The sequence below is a fragment of the Culicoides brevitarsis genome, chromosome 3, assembly GCF_036172545.1.
Source record: "Culicoides brevitarsis isolate CSIRO-B50_1 chromosome 3, AGI_CSIRO_Cbre_v1, whole genome shotgun sequence".
Lineage (NCBI taxonomy): Eukaryota > Metazoa > Arthropoda > Insecta > Diptera > Ceratopogonidae > Culicoides > Culicoides brevitarsis.
The window spans coordinates 26,697,918-26,715,843 of record NC_087087.1 but is presented as its reverse complement, the minus strand read 5'-3'; the positions used below and the strand labels follow the sequence as shown (position 1 = coordinate 26,715,843).

Below are 17,926 nucleotides of genomic sequence, written 5' to 3'. Positions count from 1 at the left end.
CTGTAAAACGGTCGTTCGTAGCCCCCGACATCAGTCTCGTCCCAAACTGACTTCATCCCTTTTGTGAAGTCCTTAAAGCAGTATTTTTTAGTTTTTTTTTGTCAAATCCCGAAAAAAAAGAACGAACGGTGATGCAAGAACAGTAATAATAAAATTTTAAGCTAAAAAAATAGGAAAAATAAGTGAAAATTGTTGTAATTAGTGTAAAGTAAATGTCATTCGTTCTCTAAAATACTTGCAAATTTTCCATGATGGAGTTTGGTTAACTATCGCCAAGCCGCATAGAATAGTTAATCCACAACACAAACACACACAATCAATCACACAAAAGTCTATTTCTGCTAAATTTCATCTTCTGCTAAAAAAAAAACTCTCCAAAAATACTAAAAAAAAATATTAAGAAAAAAAAATGGATCGCATCTCTGAATCTCGTGCTCTTGTACCTCTTGTGCCAGCGGAAATTGTCGTGCGTGAGCCGCCGCCAACGTTTAACGTCATTGTCACACAACCGCAATTGCCACCCCCGCCAACGATTATCACGACAGCGGCATCGCAAAGTTCGCATCAACTGCAGGACATCCAACAATCATCGTTCTCATCTACCTCGACGGTATCGTCGCAAGGAAGTGGCGGAAGTGCAAAGCCCACAGTAATTGAAAAACTGTCGAGACCAATGGCGTTCGATAAAGTAAGATTTTTTTTTTCTATTTATTTTTTTTTTAATTTTTGTCCCTTAAAAAAAATTTAAAACCTGAAAATAAAAAAAAAATATTAAAAATTTTTTTATTTTTAATTTATTTTTATTTTTTTTTTAATTTTTTTTTTAAAAATTAATTTAATTAAAATTATTTTAAAATTAAAAATTTTATTTAAAATTAAATTAACAATTATTTTAATTTTTTTTTTAAAATAATTAATTTAATTTTTTTTTTTTTTGAGATTTAAATATCAAATAAAAACAAAAATTTTTTTCGTATTTTAAATAAATAATTAATTACACATTTTATTGATTTTAATGTAATTTATTTATTTTTTTTACATTTTTTAAGTTTTTTTTTACTTTTTTTACTTTAAAAATTCTAATTAATTCAATGAAAATTAATTTTAAACATTTTTTTAAAAGATTTTTAAAAAATTAATTTTAAAATATTTTGAACTAAATTTTAATATTTATTTTTATTAAAATAAAAAATTTTCGTTTTAAAAATAATGCATGAAAATATTTTTCAAAATTTTTAACTAGAAAATTCAAAATTAAATTTAAAAAATTAAAAAATTAATAAAAATAAAATTTAATTTAAATATTAATTAATTAATTATTTAAGTTTTAATTAATTTTATAAAAAATTATTTTTTACTTATAAAAAAATATTCCGATTTATTTTTTTTTTTTAATTTTATATTTAACTTTTTTTAAACTACTTATCAAATTTTTATATTTAAAATTTTAATTTACTCGAATTTTTGAGAAAAAAAATTAAACAAAAATGTTTTACCTCGTTTAAATTAAAAAATTCTTCAAAAAAAAATTTTTTTTTACTTTTAGATGGAAAGCTTGGTACGCGAAATGCAAGACGGCGAATGCGGAGTTCCTGTGCGGAGTCAAAAGCAAATTTTCACGTCTATTCCATCGGTCTTCATGGGTAAATTTTTGTTAATTCTTCAAATTTTCCTCTTCTAACCAATAATTTTCCTTTTTAGGTTACGATTTAGTTGAATGGCTAATGTCACGTGTCGGCGTCGAAGAATGCGAAGCGCTGAATATTGCATTTCAGCTGTGTCTGCACGGTTACTTGTTTCCCGTGAACGACTGGAAGAACTTGTTCGTGAAAGACGACTCGACTTTTTATCGCTTTCAAACCCCTTACTACTGGCCATGGCAGCAAAAGCCTCCCGATAACGTCGAATACGCGATTTACTTGGTAAAACGCTCGCTGCGGAACAAACAGAAGCACGGCTTGGAGGACTACGAACTGGAAGCGCTCAATAGTTTGCACAAAAATCTCAAGGGCAAGTGGGAATTCATAAATTTGCAGGCGGAAGAGCAAATCCGGCTGGCAAAGGAACGCAAAAAGGGCGACAAACAGGTTAGTGATTCGCAGGAACGGGCTTACTGGCGAGTTCATCGTCCGCCGCCCGGGCAATTTACGCCACTGGAGCCGTGTCCGGTGCCGTCACGCAGCAAACCGCGCAAGAAGACAATAGAAGACTGGAATCGGGAGCTTGCCATGCTGAGGAATTCCTTTGGGCGAAATCGGATGAAAATGTCGCAGGCGTGCGACTTGTTGGTGCAATATTACGAGACGTACGGCGAATTCGATCCGATGATGACGCCAGCTCAACCGACAAATCCCTGGGTCACGGACGACATTTCGTTCTGGCAATTTAATGCGCCGCACGTTGAAGTGCTTTCGGAGAAACGGGTAAAAAAATGGGCAATCTCCATCGAGGATTGCGTCGCGGATCCCATGGGTCTGCAAGAATTCACGGCATACCTGAAGAAGGAATATTCGCACGAAAATATCCGATTTTGGGAAGCTGTTACGGACTTGCGACGCTCATCGGCATCGAGTGTCGTCAAAAAAGTCAAAGCAATTTACGAGTAAGAATTTTTTTAAATTTTTTTTTCACTTTTTTGATTAAAAATTTTAAATTTTAAAATAAAAAATAATTAATTCTATTTAATTAATTAATTATTCAATAAATTTTAATTAAATTTCTATTTTTTTATATTCAATTTTAATTATTTTATTTTAATTATTTATTATTTTAAAATAAATATATAAATCAGAATAATTTTAATTATTTAAAAAAATAAAATTGGAATAAAAATTTATAACATCCTTTAAATAATTCATTAATAATTCAAACAATTGTTTAAATTTTTATTTTTTTAATTTTGAATTATTTTTTTGGTTTTTTTAATTTTTTAAATTCGAATTAGGTATTTTATTTTTTTTTTTTATTTAAAAAAAATTCTTATTTTTTTATTTTATTTTATTTTTTTTATTTTTTTTTTTTTGAAATTAATCAAATTAATTATTTTAAATTCTTAAAAAATAAATTAAATCAAAAAAAATTTTTTTTTTAGTGAATTTCTGTCACCAAATGCGCCGTGCGAGATAAATGTCGACGGCAAGACGATGGAACAAGTGCAAGCCGGCCTCAAGAATCCATCGCGTTTTGCATTTGACGTGGCAGCGGAACACGTTTATGCATTACTACTCAAAAAAGACTGTTATCCGCGTTTCGTGCGCTCGGAACACTACAAAAATTTGGTTGCCAATGCCGTGCAGCCGTCATCGAAGAAGAGTTTCTTCCGTTTCGGTGGCGGTGCGGCAAAGAAAAAGGGCTCAACGTCGCAAGGCCCGAACACAAATACGCTGCATGGGCCGCAAGTAATGAATACAATTGGCTCGATACGGGGGCGACGTGGCAGTGATCGCAGTTTAACGGGAAGCGCAGGCGAACTAGCTGTTTATGGGACGAAAGAAACGACGAGAGTTCCGCATTCGCATAGTCAGAGTAATTTGAATGACACTTCGGTTGGGTAAGTTTTGGAAATTATTTAAAATTAAAATTAAAATTAAAATTAAAATTAAAATTAAAATTAAAATTAAAATTAAAATTAAAATTAAAATTAAAATTAAAATTAAAATTAAAATTAAAATTAAAATTAAAATTAAAATTAAAATTAAAATTAAAATTAAAATTAAAATTAAAATTAAAATTAAAATTAAAATTAAAATTAAAATTAAAATTAAAATTAAAATTAAAATTAAAATTAAAATTAAAATTAAAATTAAAATTAAAATTAAAATTAAAATTAAAATTAAAATTAAAATTAAAATTAAAATTAAAATTAAAATTAAAATTAAAATTAAAATTAAAATTAAAATTAAAATTAAAATTAAAATTAAAATTAAAATTAAAATTAAAATTAAAATTAAAATTAAAATTAAAATTAAAATTAAAATTAAAATTAAAATTAAAATTAAAATTAAAATTAAAATTAAAATTAAAATTAAAATTAAAATTAAAATTAAAATTAAAATTAAAATTAAAATTAAAATTAAAATTAAAATTAAAATTAAAATTAAAATTAAAATTAAAATTAAAATTAAAATTAAAATTAAAATTAAAATTAAAATTAAAATTAAAATTAAAATTAAAATTAAAATTAAAATTAAAATTAAAATTAAAATTAAATAAAAAATCAAAAATTTTTATATTTTCCACAGCTTAAGCAGCGACACGAGCAAATTCGCCAACAAATTGGACATTTCAATCGAATTACCATCCAACATCGACGCGGTTTGCCCTTGGGACACAGACGAAGTTCCAATTATCGTTAGCGAGGCGAGCACAAATCCAACGGAATCAGATGCCATTCACGATGTTTTAGACAAAATGAAGCGTTCCTGTCGTCTCATCCAACAAAATACGCTCGACTCTGACTTTCACAGCTCAAAAAAATTACAAACTTGCGTCACGGAGCATCGAAGAGCTTCAATGACGAACATTACAGAGTAAGTTTCGTCAATTTTTCATCAAAATTTCGCTAAAATTCTTTTCATTTGCAGTTTTTCTGCTTCTCAATTAACACAACGCACATCGTCCTTCAGTGACAAAAAATCGTTGGAAGCCACAATGATATCGTCGAGCGCGACATCGCTTCTGCAGCACCAACAACCGCAATTTATCCAACCGCAAGGCCCAAAACTCGCAATTTCCTCGAGTACGCCGCTTCTGACGATCGAAACGCGCAACATTCAGCGTGCCACAATCCCCGAAGAGTCGTCGCGCGCCAACAGCGAAGTCGATTTGCAACGGAAACTGTCGAGCGAGTCGGCGAAAAAAATTTCTTTGGATCTTTCCGTGTCGGAAGTCGATAAAAGTTCGTCGCAATCGTCACTGCCCGTCATCAATGTGACCGATAACGAAGGCGTAACGGAAGATCTTGTGCTGGAGCAAGAAGAAGATTTGCTTCCGGTTGAGACAAAAAAAGAAAGTCTTGAGGCGGAAATGTCGCCCGTTACGCCCGTGACTCCGGTCGAAGTCAAAACTGAAGAAAAAACGACAGAAAAGGAAATCCAGAGCGATGTTGCCGTTAAGGAAGTGGTTCCTTCGACTTCTGTGTCAAAAACCAATTATCACTTTTGTGAAAATAATCCACATGTACAAATAATCGAGATTGAGATTGAAACGCACGCGGAACCAAGTCCTCCGGAAGAGCAAATTATTTCGAAGGAGAACATTCCGAATGTCATGCGAAAGTTGTCCGTGCACGAAGAGGCTGAAAAACAGCACGAAACAGAAGAAACTGAAGATGATGAGGATGACGATTCAGATAGTAGTTTTGTGCCAGGATATGTAGCGCCAGGTGAGTAAAATCCTTGAAAAAAAAATTAAATAAAAAAATAATTATTTATTTATAAAAAAATAATTATTTATTTATAAAAAAATAATTATTTATTTTTTTTATTAAAAATTTTAATTTTCCTTACAAATTAATTAAATAATAATTTATTTAAGTTTTAATTTAACTTAAATTTTTATTTTTATTATTGGATTTTTAATTATTTTTTTTACAAAATGAAAAAAAAGTAATTCATTAATAAAATTTTTTTTATAAAAAAATTAAATAATTTTTTAATCAAAATATTTTTTTAATTAATTAATTAAATTTAATTAAATTAATTAAATAAATTTTTATTAATTTTTAAATTAATTAAATTTTATATTTGCTTAAATTTAAATTAAATTATTTAATATATTATTTTTAATTTATTATATTATTTTTTTATTTGAAAATTCAATTTTTATTTAAAAATTAATTAAATTAAATTTACAAATTTAATTATTTATTTTATCAATATTTGAATTAATTTTAATTTTTGAAGGATTAAATTTTTTATTTAAATTATTTTTTTTTAATTATTTTTTTTTAATATTATTAAGATTAATTTATTTAATTAATTAATTTAAAAGTATTTCATTTTTAAATTAAATTCTTGAATAAAAAAAAACAAAAAAATTAAACAAATTTTAGCTCCCACACCTGCACCATCAATCGCACCACTCGCAGAAATGGACAACGATGAGGAAGATGACGAAAACGCCACAATTATTGCCGATGAAATTACTCGTCCAATTGAGCCCCGAATCATTTGCGAGCACAAAAAGAAGGAAAAACGCCGAAAAAAGAAACCAGAAGCAGCTGCTTCGTCTTCAACAACGGCTACGAAAAAGGATTCCGAGCCACTTAAAGGGAATCCAGTGTGTCCATGGGAAGATGAGTAAGTCAAACTTTCTTTAAAACTCAAAAAAATCCTAATTTTTTCTTTTAAAATTTTATTTTTAGTCTCGATACAACACAAACGGAAGGCTCATTTGTAAAAACTTACGCAACACTCGGCTATCTTTAGATCCATTATTAAACAACAAGACAAGACAAAAATCCATTATAATCGTGCTTTTAACTCCAAAAAAAGAACTTTTGTAAATCTAACAAAGATTTGATCAAAAAAAAATCCGAATGCAGAATAAATGTTGTTCATAAGAAATAGATAAAAAAAAATAATCAAATAAGTGATGAAAAACTGTTAAAACCTAATCATAGCTGCTTTTTATTAGTGAGAAGTGAAAAATGGCACTAAATACAAAAATTTAAAAATAAAATATTCACAAAAGTGAACAAAAAGAAAAAAAACACTTACTAACCCACCCATGTAAAACAATTTAAAAAATATTTAATGATAACATTAGTTCGTTTGCGTATAAAAAAAAAGTTTAACAAGAAAAAAAGGTAAATTTATCAAAAAAAATTATTATAAAATAATGAAAAAATATATAAAAAATTTTGTTTATTTTTTCAAGAAATTTTCTAAGCAAGACAACTCTTTTTTGGTTCAAACGCACACAAAAAAAATAATAATTAAAATTTAAAACTGTAGCCTTTTAAAAAAAATATTGCAGTGCTAAGAAAATATTTTACTTTTATAAATAATATTTTAAAGAAAAAAAATTATTTTTATTAAAATTTTTTTAAAAATTAAATTAATTTTTTTAAATTAATTAAATATTTCAAATTAAAATTATTAAAAAAATTATTTAATTTTTAAAATTTTTCAATAAAAAAATTTTGCAATTTTTCATATTTTAACATTCAAATAAATTAAGAAAACTAACAAAAAAAAGAGAAAAACTATAGAAGAGCACAAAGCACAAAGGCTATAAAAATACTCGAACAGGACAATAAGTGTGGAGAAGTTTTTCTTGCACTTGCAAATCACTTACAAAAAAATTTATATAAAAATATTTAAAATTCTGTCTTTAATCAAATTTAATAAAATCTGTAAAAAAATATAAAAAGACTATTCTCGATGTTAATTTTATTCTAAAAAAAAACTGTTTTTTAACCTGAATTCCTTATGTTTTCTGTCGTCGGTGACTCTTGAAATAAAATAATAATAAATAAAAATAAACAAAAAATGTCCAAAAGAAATGTTGTTTAGGACTAAAAAGTGATCAGAAATATTAAAAATAAATAGAAAAAAAAAATAAAATTGGTGATATAAAAATATTATATTATATTTTGTTGCTGTAAGACAAAAAAATAAAGAAAAACGATTAAAAACAAAGTTTTTAATTATATACATAATATTAATAAAGTTAATATAAACAAGTAAATGATAATAAATAAAAATTAATGAATATCAACAAAAAAAAAATAATAATGTTATTGGGTATAAAATGTTTAAATAAAAAAAGAGTGGATTAAAAAAGGTTAAACCTCTTATAAGAAAAAAGATAAAAAAAATATAAGAAAACTAAGAAAAAAAAAGTATATAAGTATAACGTATTATTATTATATATAAATTATAATAAATATAATGTAGAAGAAAAGTGAATCGAAATAGTAAATAAAAAAATAATAAAAAATAAATACATATTATTAAAAATGTTAAAAAAAAGTTTTTTTTTCTATTCCTGTCCTTAAACGATATTTTTTAAAAATATTTTATTTTAATTTGCTCATTATGAAAAAAAAAATAAAATAAAAAAAAATTAATATTTTTTTATTTAAATAAATTTTTTTTTACTAATAAGGCCATTAAATTTAATTATTTTACTTTAATGTTTCCGATTTTGCCGAAACAATTTGAAAAATAAAAATAATAAAAAAATAAGGAAAAATTTTGACATTTTTTGGAACTTTTTGATTAAAAAACGAAAATAATTCCAGTAAAAATTAAAATTATATTAAATATGAACTTATAACTTGCTTTAAAAACGCATTATCTATCGAAAAAATTATGAAAAAATTTTTGAGTCATGTGACCAAATTTTTTATTTTTTCTTAAATTTTTATTTTGTGAAATTTTATTAAAGTTTTGACTTAAAAACTTAAAATAATAAAAGTAAAAATTATTTTAATGTCTTCAATTAACGATTAACGTTCAAAAACGTCAAAAATTTAGTAAAAAAAATTAAATTTTTTTTTTTTTTTTTTTTAAAATTATTTTAAAGAAGGAATTTCATGTTAAAATGAGATTTTTAATAAAAAAATTGAAAATATTTTTAAAAAATTTTGAAAATTCTTTGAAAAAATATGGAAAAAGGCCAGAAAATGGTGAATTTTGATAACATTTTTAAAATTTTTTTTTATGTTGTCCCATTGGATTTTCGACTTTTGAAATGGGGCATGGGACAAAAAAATAGAAAAAAATTTGCAGCGGCCTTAATTAATTAAAAAAAAAATTAAAATAATTTTAATAATTAATTATTAATAATTAATTTTAATTTTTGAACAATCTCTCATTTGTCGCTTTTTATTTATTTTATCAAAAAAAAAAAAAATATTTTAACAGAATAAAATTGAAAAATTATTTTTTTTTATTAAAAATGTAAAAATTTTAATGCCCAAAATGGATAATAAACAAAAATACTTAATATTTTTTTTTTAATTTTATTTTTTTACATTAAAAATTTAATTTTGATTCATCAAAAAAAAAAAAACGATGTAGAGCAAAATATTTAAAAAAAAAACTTTAAAATTTTAAACCTTAAAAAATCGTTTACCGTAAAATTTCATTTTTTAAAGACAATTTTTTTGTTTTTATGAAATTGAAAATCAAGAAAAATTTAAAAGGCTTCTAAAAGACAGTAAAAATCTTAAAATCCTATTTAAAAAAAAATCAAATTTTCTCAAAATTTATCTTAAAAAGTCACAACTTTATTGACTATTATTTTAACCAAAATTCATCAAAATATCTTTTAAAAAAATCCAAATTTACGAATGTTCTATCGTTATGTTGACATCCCCCGTTGTATCGATCGCATCTGTCGTCTGATAATCCATCAACGGATTGTCTTCTACTTCGACTTCTTGCGCCACGACTTGTTGCTCTTCCATCACTTCGATTTTCTGTTCCGGCGCTTCAGTTTTCACTTCTTCCTTCTTCACATCTTCCATTTTTCGCACTTTTTGCTGTGGCGGCTCGTCTTCGTCGTCTGTCGACTCGTACTTTTTGTGCGTGTAAAGTCGCTGCGTCGGCAAACTCATGTGAAGGACGCACGTGGAATGCTCAAAAACTGTCAAAACGGGTTCCTGACAAATTATGTTGGATTTTTCGATGCCACATGCCCGAAAGAGGACTTGTTTCTTGTCTTCGAGGATGTGTTTGCGGCAATATTTGGTTGCGGGCAAGGAACGATCTCCGCACTTGACGCCGCCTTCCGTGAAGACGCATTTGTTGTAAAAGGGCATCTTTTGTTGCATGCCGTCGGTGATTTTGGCGCGTTTTTCGTGCAGTTTCTTCGCGAGAATTGCATGAACGCCGACTTTTCGATGGTGATGATTGAGCGCTTTGAGTTTCGCGTACATTTCACGTTCTTCGGGTGTATCGAGGACTTGGTTGTAAATGCTGGACAAAGTTTCCTTCTCTCTTTTCAAGGCATGGAGGTAATTTCGACGTTTTTCCTTTAGCACATGTTGTAATCTTTGGAATTGGTCAATGTAGAGGCCTTGGAGACGTTTTAGCTTCTCTTTTGTGATCGAAGTTGCTTCTTCGGTGGTGTAAATTCCAGCATGTCTGCAAAAAAAATCGAAATTTCGTTAGTTTTTTTTTTTAATTTTAAGTTTTTTCATAATTAAATTTAAATTTTAAAAATTTATTTATTTTTTAATTAATTAATTAGTTATTTTATTTTTAATTAATTAATTTTTTATAATTATTTTTTAAATAAATTTTTACTTGAAATAGTTTCGTAGCACTTAAATTTAATTTTTTTTTTTTTTTTGAAAAATTATTAAATTTAAAAATTTTATGAAAAAAAAATTCAAAGAAAAAATCAATGTAAATAAGAGTTTGCCTAAATTTTGAAAATAATCAAAAAAATTTTATTTAAAAAAAAATAAATAATTTAAATAAATCAATTAAAAAAATGTAAATTTTAATAATTTATATTTAAATAATTAAAAATAAATAATTAAATAATTTAAAAAAATTAAAATAAATAAAATTTTCGAAAATTTTTTAAAAATAAAAAAATAAATTTTTTTTTTTTTTTTTTAATTTTTGAATTTCAAAATAAAATTTCGATAAAAAATTTAAATTAATTTCCTAAAAGTTTAAAATTAAAAAAAAAATAATTTCTTACTTCAACAAATCATCGCCTTGCGAGTCAATACTTTCCGCATCCGAGTCATCCAACTCGTAATTCCGCTGAGTATTGCTCAAATTCGGCGGATCTTCCTCCGGATCACTATCCGAAGCATAGTCCAAGATGCTTCTTTGTCCATCCGAAGGCAAAACTCGCTCCACATCGATCATGGGATCAACACAGGGCGTCAGCGCCTCCGAAACATCATATCCATCGTCATGCACCGTGATCCGCTGGGCACTTTGCGACGCATTATAACTGTCTGTCTTCACATATTTGCTCAAATCATTGAGAATTGTCTCGGGCGTCTCGATGGGTTTGCATTTTCCCACTGTCGTCCGCAGTTTATTCAATTGTGACAACCGACTATGCTCGAAACAGTAATTACTGATCCCGATATCCTTCTTTGTGCTGTGCTTCGGAGCTGGTTCTGTGCATTTTTTCGAATTTGGATACATGAAGGAGCATTGTTTGTAGGGCGTTCGTCCCGATTCATCCAGCAAAATGTGTTTCATGCAGTACTCAAAGCCATCCAAGCGCGTTAAGCTGCATTCGTAGGTCGGATTGGCGCACGGTTTTGTCCGATTCTCGATCTCGATGTGCAATTGTTCGCGCAAAGCCTTTTCGTTGTCCGTCGCAGAGGACTTTGATGGGGTTAGTTTCTTCGTGACAGACATTTTTCACGGATTTGACGTCTTTTTGGGGGTTTTCAGGATGAAATTTCACTAAATTAATGGTTTTTGCTGTTGAATTCGATGAAATTTCATGAAAATTCCAAGTTTTCTCGAGATTTAATGGGAGAAAATTGGATTTTTCGTCTTTCTTACGCCACAAATTGAAATGTTTTGATTCTACAAACTAATTTCCCTTCATGTTAATTCAATTTTTAATAAGTTTGAGTCGAATGAAAGTGATAAGGCAAGTGCAACTTCAAAAAATGTTTCACAATTCATTGCATTTTCTTCAATTTTAACAAAAATTTGAAGAGGTCAAAATAATCTCCGGTTTTTTAGGTCAAAAATTTTGAAAATTTTTATAAAATCGTAAAATTTTGGTCAAAATTTAATTTTTTAAAAAATATTTTGCACCATTTTTGTTACTAATTTTAACACAAAAAATTTAAAATCTTTCGAAGATTAATATTTTGTAAATTTTTAGCAGTTTTTGACTAAATTTTAAAACAAAAAATTTTATTTAAAAAATTTAAAAAATTTTTTTCATCGAAAAATTGTTTCAAAAGATTAAAAAAATATTTTAAGCACAAAAGAGGCAAAAAATTCTAAAAATAATTTTAAAAAAATTGAAAAAATCTTAATGTCAAAATAAGTGAAATATTTTTAAAATTGCACATGCCTTAATAATATTTTTTTGAATTTTAGAGCTTTCACAACGTTGCATAGATGGCGCTTTTTCATTTTTTCATCAAATAACGGCCTTTTTTAATGTAAATTTTCATGAAAATCTTAAAAACCTAATTTTTTCATGAAAAATCATGACTTTTTAAATTGTTTAAAATTTCTTTTTAAATTTTTCAAACAAATTTTAAATAATTTCTTGTTGATTATCTCACTTGAAATTCCTCTTGAACGACATTCCGCACCAAAATCGATCAGGTACATTTTTCCATGTCAATTACGATTCTTCAGTACAACTTGTCTTACATTTTTTACGAGATTCCAAGATAAAAATCCAACCTGCATTCGAAAAAACAACATAAAAATAATTAAAAATCCAATATTTTTGGTAATAATACGCAACCGCCATACACATTCGTTAAAAACATCGAGAGCTATCTATAAGCCTCGCAGCACAAACGAAAATAAACAAACAACTGTCGCTACACGTCGATCGTCGTCGTCGTTGTCCCGCAGTAATGCACCATATATGTGAAAATCATGTAACACACCAGTTTTCGCCTTCGAGAGATGTATGTAGAGTGCTGCTGCCGCCGCGCGCCGCAAACAACAACAGTGAAACATTTTTGCGTTAGTTTGTCGTGAACTGTTGAGGCATTAACAACATTGGAGTTTAATTTTATTTTTATTTTAAATAAAATATATTTAAAAGGTGGGAAAAAGAAATAACGCTCGTAGCAACATTTTGTGTTATTAAACGACGACAGTTACGAGTTTTGAATAATTAGTATTCATCAACAATGTTATAATAATACATAAAAGTGCAAAAAATCATGATATAATAGAAAAAAAATGTTGAAAAAAAAAATGAAAAGAAAACAATCAATCAAATAATTTATTGGCAAAATATGTGGTCGGTGGTGATGCACCATGCAAAATTTATATATTTAGTAATAAATAATGAAAGTTTAATTAAATTTAATAGCGTGACATTACTGAACAAAAAATTTTATTCAGTAAATTAAAATAAATATTTATGTGTGGAATTTAAAATAAATATTTAAATTAATTTTATAGTTTTCACGTTGACATGTCAAAAAATGAATATTAAAAATTTATAAAAAAAAATATATAAAATTATATAAAAATTAAATTTCACCTTTTTTACTGAAAAAAAGTTATTTATTAAATTAAAAATAATTTTTAAAAAATGATCAAAAAATAAAATTATATTTTAAATAAATTTTATAAATTTTATATATTTTTTATATTAACTCATCAAAAATATACTTAATAATCATAAAAATATTTATTTATTATTTATTAAAAAAATTTTATTAATTATTATTTATTTTTATTTTTTTATTTTAAATTTAATTTATTTATTTAAATAAATATTTATTTATTTTTCAAAAATTATTTATTTATTATTTTTCATATCTTTTTATTTTAAATATAAAATTTTTAGTTAATTATTTTATCAAAAATATATGATAATAATAATTTTTTTTATAAAAAATAAATTAATAAAATATTTTTAAAAAAATAAATAATTTTATTTTAAACGATTTTAAATAATTTTAATTGATTTTTTTTAACTTTTTGAATTAAAAAAAATATTTAAATAAAATTTTTACTTAAAAAAAATATTTTTTAAAAAAAAAATTCATTTAATGACTGTCAACTGATTTCACACAAGGGAGTGTCAAACACCTTCCTTCGCGGATTGACAATCCCTCAAATTCAGATTAAATCTTTTACAGTCAAAAGTCTCTCCTGAATATAAATTTTTTTATTTCAAACAATAACTTTTTCAACATAAAAATTTTCTTAGAACATTCCACACGTTGTTCATATAAAGAGTCCGTTAAACCCCGAATGACTCATTTTCATGCTATTTTTTTAATACTTATTAAACGACATTCTCCACGTTGTTAAAACCGCAAAGCATTAAATTATTCTATCTATCAATCGATTGTGATTGAAATGAATTGCGACTCCCATACAGAGCAAAAACCCTTAAGTTACAATTCCTGTTTAGCACAGAAAAAAAATAACAAACAATAGGAAATTAGTATGCAGGTTACGAAGTCTCGTGCTCGGGTCTCGGTGCTTATACTAAAAGGCACGTAGCCAGGTAGTAGGAAAGTGATATATATTTATATTATGATAGAAATATTTTTTTTTGCTGCTCTGTAATCATAAGAGTTTCTTAACCTTTGTTTAATTTTCGTTCGAAGCTGTGTGCAAAAATGAGATACAATTTTTTCGCTTGTTACGTTTGTTTTTTATTTAGAAATATTTTATTGTTTATCTCTCTCGTATAAATTGTTTTTAAGCAGCCAGTGAAATAATAGTGCACAGTGTGAAAAAAAAATGTGGAGTACAATTAATTTTATGTAGATTACACGCTGCATTATATGGTCTTTAAGCAAATAGTTTAGTAAGGCATTTTTCTTCGTAATTACTTTTATGACAGATTTTTACCATGCTAATAATGAAAAAGAATTTTTTAACGACTCCATACAAATTTTTGATTTCTAGTCATGACATAAAGGGTCATGAAATAATATTTACCGCAACTCGAATGGAATTTCAAATCGAATACTGTTATTAAAAAAAAACATTCAAACAAATATTGCAACAAAAATCCGCAAAACTACTAATAATATATAATTAAAAACAAGCAAAATTTGTTATTTTTGTACAAAAATGCAGCCAAACAGAGAATTTGATAAAAAAAAATCACCTAGATGTTCAATCAGCATGGCGCTTTTACTCGTTTTTATTTTTTTTTAGTCTTATCGTGAATAATTCCGTATTAGAAAAATATTTATACGAAGAACGCATCTTTTTTGCCAATAAGTTATTTTATGCATGCAACTCTCTCGTATAAAATTTTGAAATTAATTTCATTTTATTTATTATTATTTGACTTTGTTATAGCCGGATAAGCTGAAAGTGTAGCAGCATTGATAAGAAAACCAGTGTTTCTCATATAAAAATAAAAAAAATAAATACACATTGGTCATCTAGAAAAACTAGAAGAAGAAGAAAGAGAGAGTGATGTGCAATTAATGAATATTTTATTACTCCAACTTGAAAAATAAAAACGAACGACACGAAGAGAAATGAAAAGCGAGTGACTTCGATGAAAACTGATAACAACTGAGATTTAGTGCTAAGAAAAAAAGAAGATTTTTTTGTCATTGGCGAGTAGGATAAATAATTATATCGCAAGATGTTGGTAAGTGTCTAACAGATTTTTTTATGATTTTTTTTAATGACAAAAAGGAAAAAAGGTTCGTTTTCTATTGTGAAATGATGTCTTTTGAACATTTCATAAAAAAAAGAATTTATGTTTAGGTAGAAACAACTGAGAAATATGTCTCAGCACATGTGTCGATTGTTACTTATTCAATCTTGTAAAAAGTCAATGTTAAATAAAATTGGAATGAAAACAAATAAACCCGTTGGAAATAATTTTCAAAGTTTTTGTCTCAGAAATATTTAAATTTAATTTTAATAAGTCAATTTAAAGTCTATTTTTAGGTATTTTTAAAACTTAAAAAACTATTTGTAATGATCAAAAAATATTAAATATCTCACTTTTTTTATTTTACCCTGCTACTTTATACTAATTTGTTTACTTTTTAAATAACGAATTTCCTCTTGTAAATTCTTAATGTTACTGCCTTAATCAAATGTCTAAACCTATGACGTTCAAAACACAAAAACTCTCATACTTTTTTATATAAAAATTCATCACTAAATCGCTAAGAGCTCATTACGCTTTATTTTTTGTTTAAATCGTATAAATCTTCTAGTGCTTGGCATCAAAATACACTCCATACGGATCTGTTTTACTAGGTGCAGATTTCCAGGATCTTTATATTTATTTTGTTGCGAGCTTGTTCTCGCCATCGAGTTGTTCGATTTACTAATACTTTATTTTTCATAGCATTTAATTGTTGATACGGATCCATGTGTTCTTTGATTTTTGTTTAACTTTTCTACTTAAACTTGTAAAATGTTTCAGGCAAAGTTTGCATGAATTTAAAAACGTATGAATTTAAATTAATTAACTACTCTCATAGTCACTACTGGACTCTTTCTACTGTTACTGTTCTTCTGTTCCTTTGTTCCTTTATTTTTTCTGGGGTCGGTTGTCAGTAGATATCGTACTCTGAGTGCCTTACGAACTTTTAAATCATATTTATAGACTTTGCATCTTCTTTTTGTTTTTATTTTAAATAATTTATCTCTGCAAAAAAAATTAAAATATTATTCGAAGCTTATTACTCTATAAATTTATTAAATATACTTAGTAATTATTACTTACCTTACCTCCCTCCTCTTATTTTTAGAATCTATAAAATCGAAAACAGTTTTGATTATTGGACCGGCCTAAACTAATTTTCTGTCACAATATTGCTCTTTCACTAAAAATGCGTATCAAATTTTTAACTTTCAAAAAACAAAAGTTAATTAAAGCTTCACTTACCTTCTTTAAAATAACAATTGAAGTAAATTCCCTTCAATTTCCCAACACTCCAATATTTACTCATCCAAAAAAACCTGAAAATCCGCTAAAACTTTAATTTAAATTCCGCTTATCGCCCACGTTAATCTGCCCCACATGTCTACTACTGACATCACAATAAGGGCTATTTGATGATTCCAATCAAAATCCTCTCATTGAAGTGTTAAATATTTGCCATCACTTCACGTCACGTCAAAATAACGCACCTAATAAACAAAACGCTTTGCAACCCAATTTGAGACAAATATTTGTTCACGCAACATTTTTTTTTCGTCAGTCACAATATTTGGGCATGTACATTATTGCCATTTCATTCATTCCCCAAAAAAAAATTAATTTGATTTACTTGAAAAAAAAAATAACGATGACCAAAAAGAAGTCATCAAGGAGAAAATAACTTTGTATATCTGAATATTATGTAGTTGGTATGAATTTATATGCATATGCATGTGATGTAATAATAAAATTTATTTATCCACATTTTTGTTTGTCTCCATCATCATCGCACATTTTTTATTCGTTTTTGATACATTTCTGTGTGATTAAATTATAATTTTATGTATCGTGCGCATCCGTTTTGAGACGGCAGCAATGCACTTGAGAAGCACTTAATGACATAAAAATGCCTCAGAGTTAATTATATTTCGGTTGAATAGACAAAAGTGTGCTCATTAACTCATTTTTTTTACATTTAAAGCATGTGTTATTTTAATATTATTATGTCACATATTATTGAAACATTGTTATTTAACAATAAATATTAATAAATAAATACTCTATTGAATATTTTTTTTGTTTCACCGCGTTGTTGTAATATTATTAGTTCGAAAAAAAAAATTAATGGGCACGACAATTTTTTATGTGCGACTTTCTTCCTTTTCTGTCACACTCACAAAAAAAACACGTAATAATGGTAAAATTATGATTAATATGCAAAAAGTTCGACTTTTAAGTGAACTACTGCGCGAGAGAGGAAGTTCTCCGTTGTTTCAGTTCTTCGAGAAAATCGTTGCGTGACACGAATGATAAATTAAATCAAATGCTCAAATGGAGTAACTGCACTCAAATTACCTCAAATAATAAAAAAGTTTTTTAAAACAATAAAGGAGGGTAATTAGGTGCACGAATAGTCGCGGTGGGAGTTTTCAAGCGACTATTGAGATGGAAATTAAGATAAATTAGTGTAAAGGCAGATGTAATTATCAAAAGTTTTATGAGTTTTAATTACTTTTTAAAAATTTTAACGTCAATAATGATTTTTTTTTATTTTTTTCAATAATTATTTTAAATAATTTTTAATTTTAATTTAAAAATAAAATAAAAATTTAAAATTTTTTTATGAAATTTTAATCGTTTTTTG

At 26.3% G+C, this 17,926-nt stretch overlaps 2 protein-coding genes across 2 annotated transcripts; one reads left to right on the top strand and one right to left on the bottom strand.

Annotated features, from left to right (window-relative positions):
• Positions 1 to 381: 381 nt before the first annotated feature.
• Positions 382 to 6,473, top strand: LOC134835715 (uncharacterized). The gene is made up of 8 exons (XM_063850641.1): positions 382 to 688; positions 1,547 to 1,643; positions 1,702 to 2,602; positions 3,092 to 3,550; positions 4,242 to 4,529; positions 4,584 to 5,383; positions 6,053 to 6,299; positions 6,365 to 6,473. The coding sequence occupies exons 1-8, from the start codon at positions 410 to 412 to the stop codon at positions 6,426 to 6,428; spliced, it is 3,135 nt and encodes a 1,044-aa protein (XP_063706711.1). The 5' UTR covers positions 382 to 409; the 3' UTR covers positions 6,429 to 6,473.
• Positions 6,474 to 9,215: 2,742 nt separating this feature from the next.
• On the bottom strand, positions 9,216 to 11,498 carry LOC134833614 (KAT8 regulatory NSL complex subunit 2). The gene is made up of 2 exons (XM_063847991.1): positions 10,666 to 11,498; positions 9,216 to 10,097 (listed from the first exon to the last, which is right to left on the bottom strand). The coding sequence occupies exons 1-2, from the start codon at positions 11,343 to 11,345 to the stop codon at positions 9,296 to 9,298; spliced, it is 1,482 nt and encodes a 493-aa protein (XP_063704061.1). The 5' UTR covers positions 11,346 to 11,498; the 3' UTR covers positions 9,216 to 9,295.
• Between the last annotated feature and the right edge of the window lie 6,428 nt (positions 11,499 to 17,926).

Coding starts and splice junctions, on each gene's coding strand:
- LOC134835715 (XM_063850641.1), top strand. CDS start 410: ATGGATCGCATCTCTGAATCTCGTGCTCTTGTACCTCTTGTGCCAGCG. Junction 689..1,546: donor GACCAATGGCGTTCGATAAA/GTAAGATTTTTT, acceptor TTTTACTTTTAG/ATGGAAAGCTTGGTACGCGA. Junction 3,551..4,241: donor TTGAATGACACTTCGGTTGG/GTAAGTTTTGGA, acceptor TATTTTCCACAG/CTTAAGCAGCGACACGAGCA.
- LOC134833614 (XM_063847991.1), bottom strand. CDS start 11,345: ATGTCTGTCACGAAGAAACTAACCCCATCAAAGTCCTCTGCGACGGAC. Junction 10,098..10,665: donor CAAGGCGATGATTTGTTGAA/GTAAGAAATTAT, acceptor TTTTTTTTGCAG/ACATGCTGGAATTTACACCA.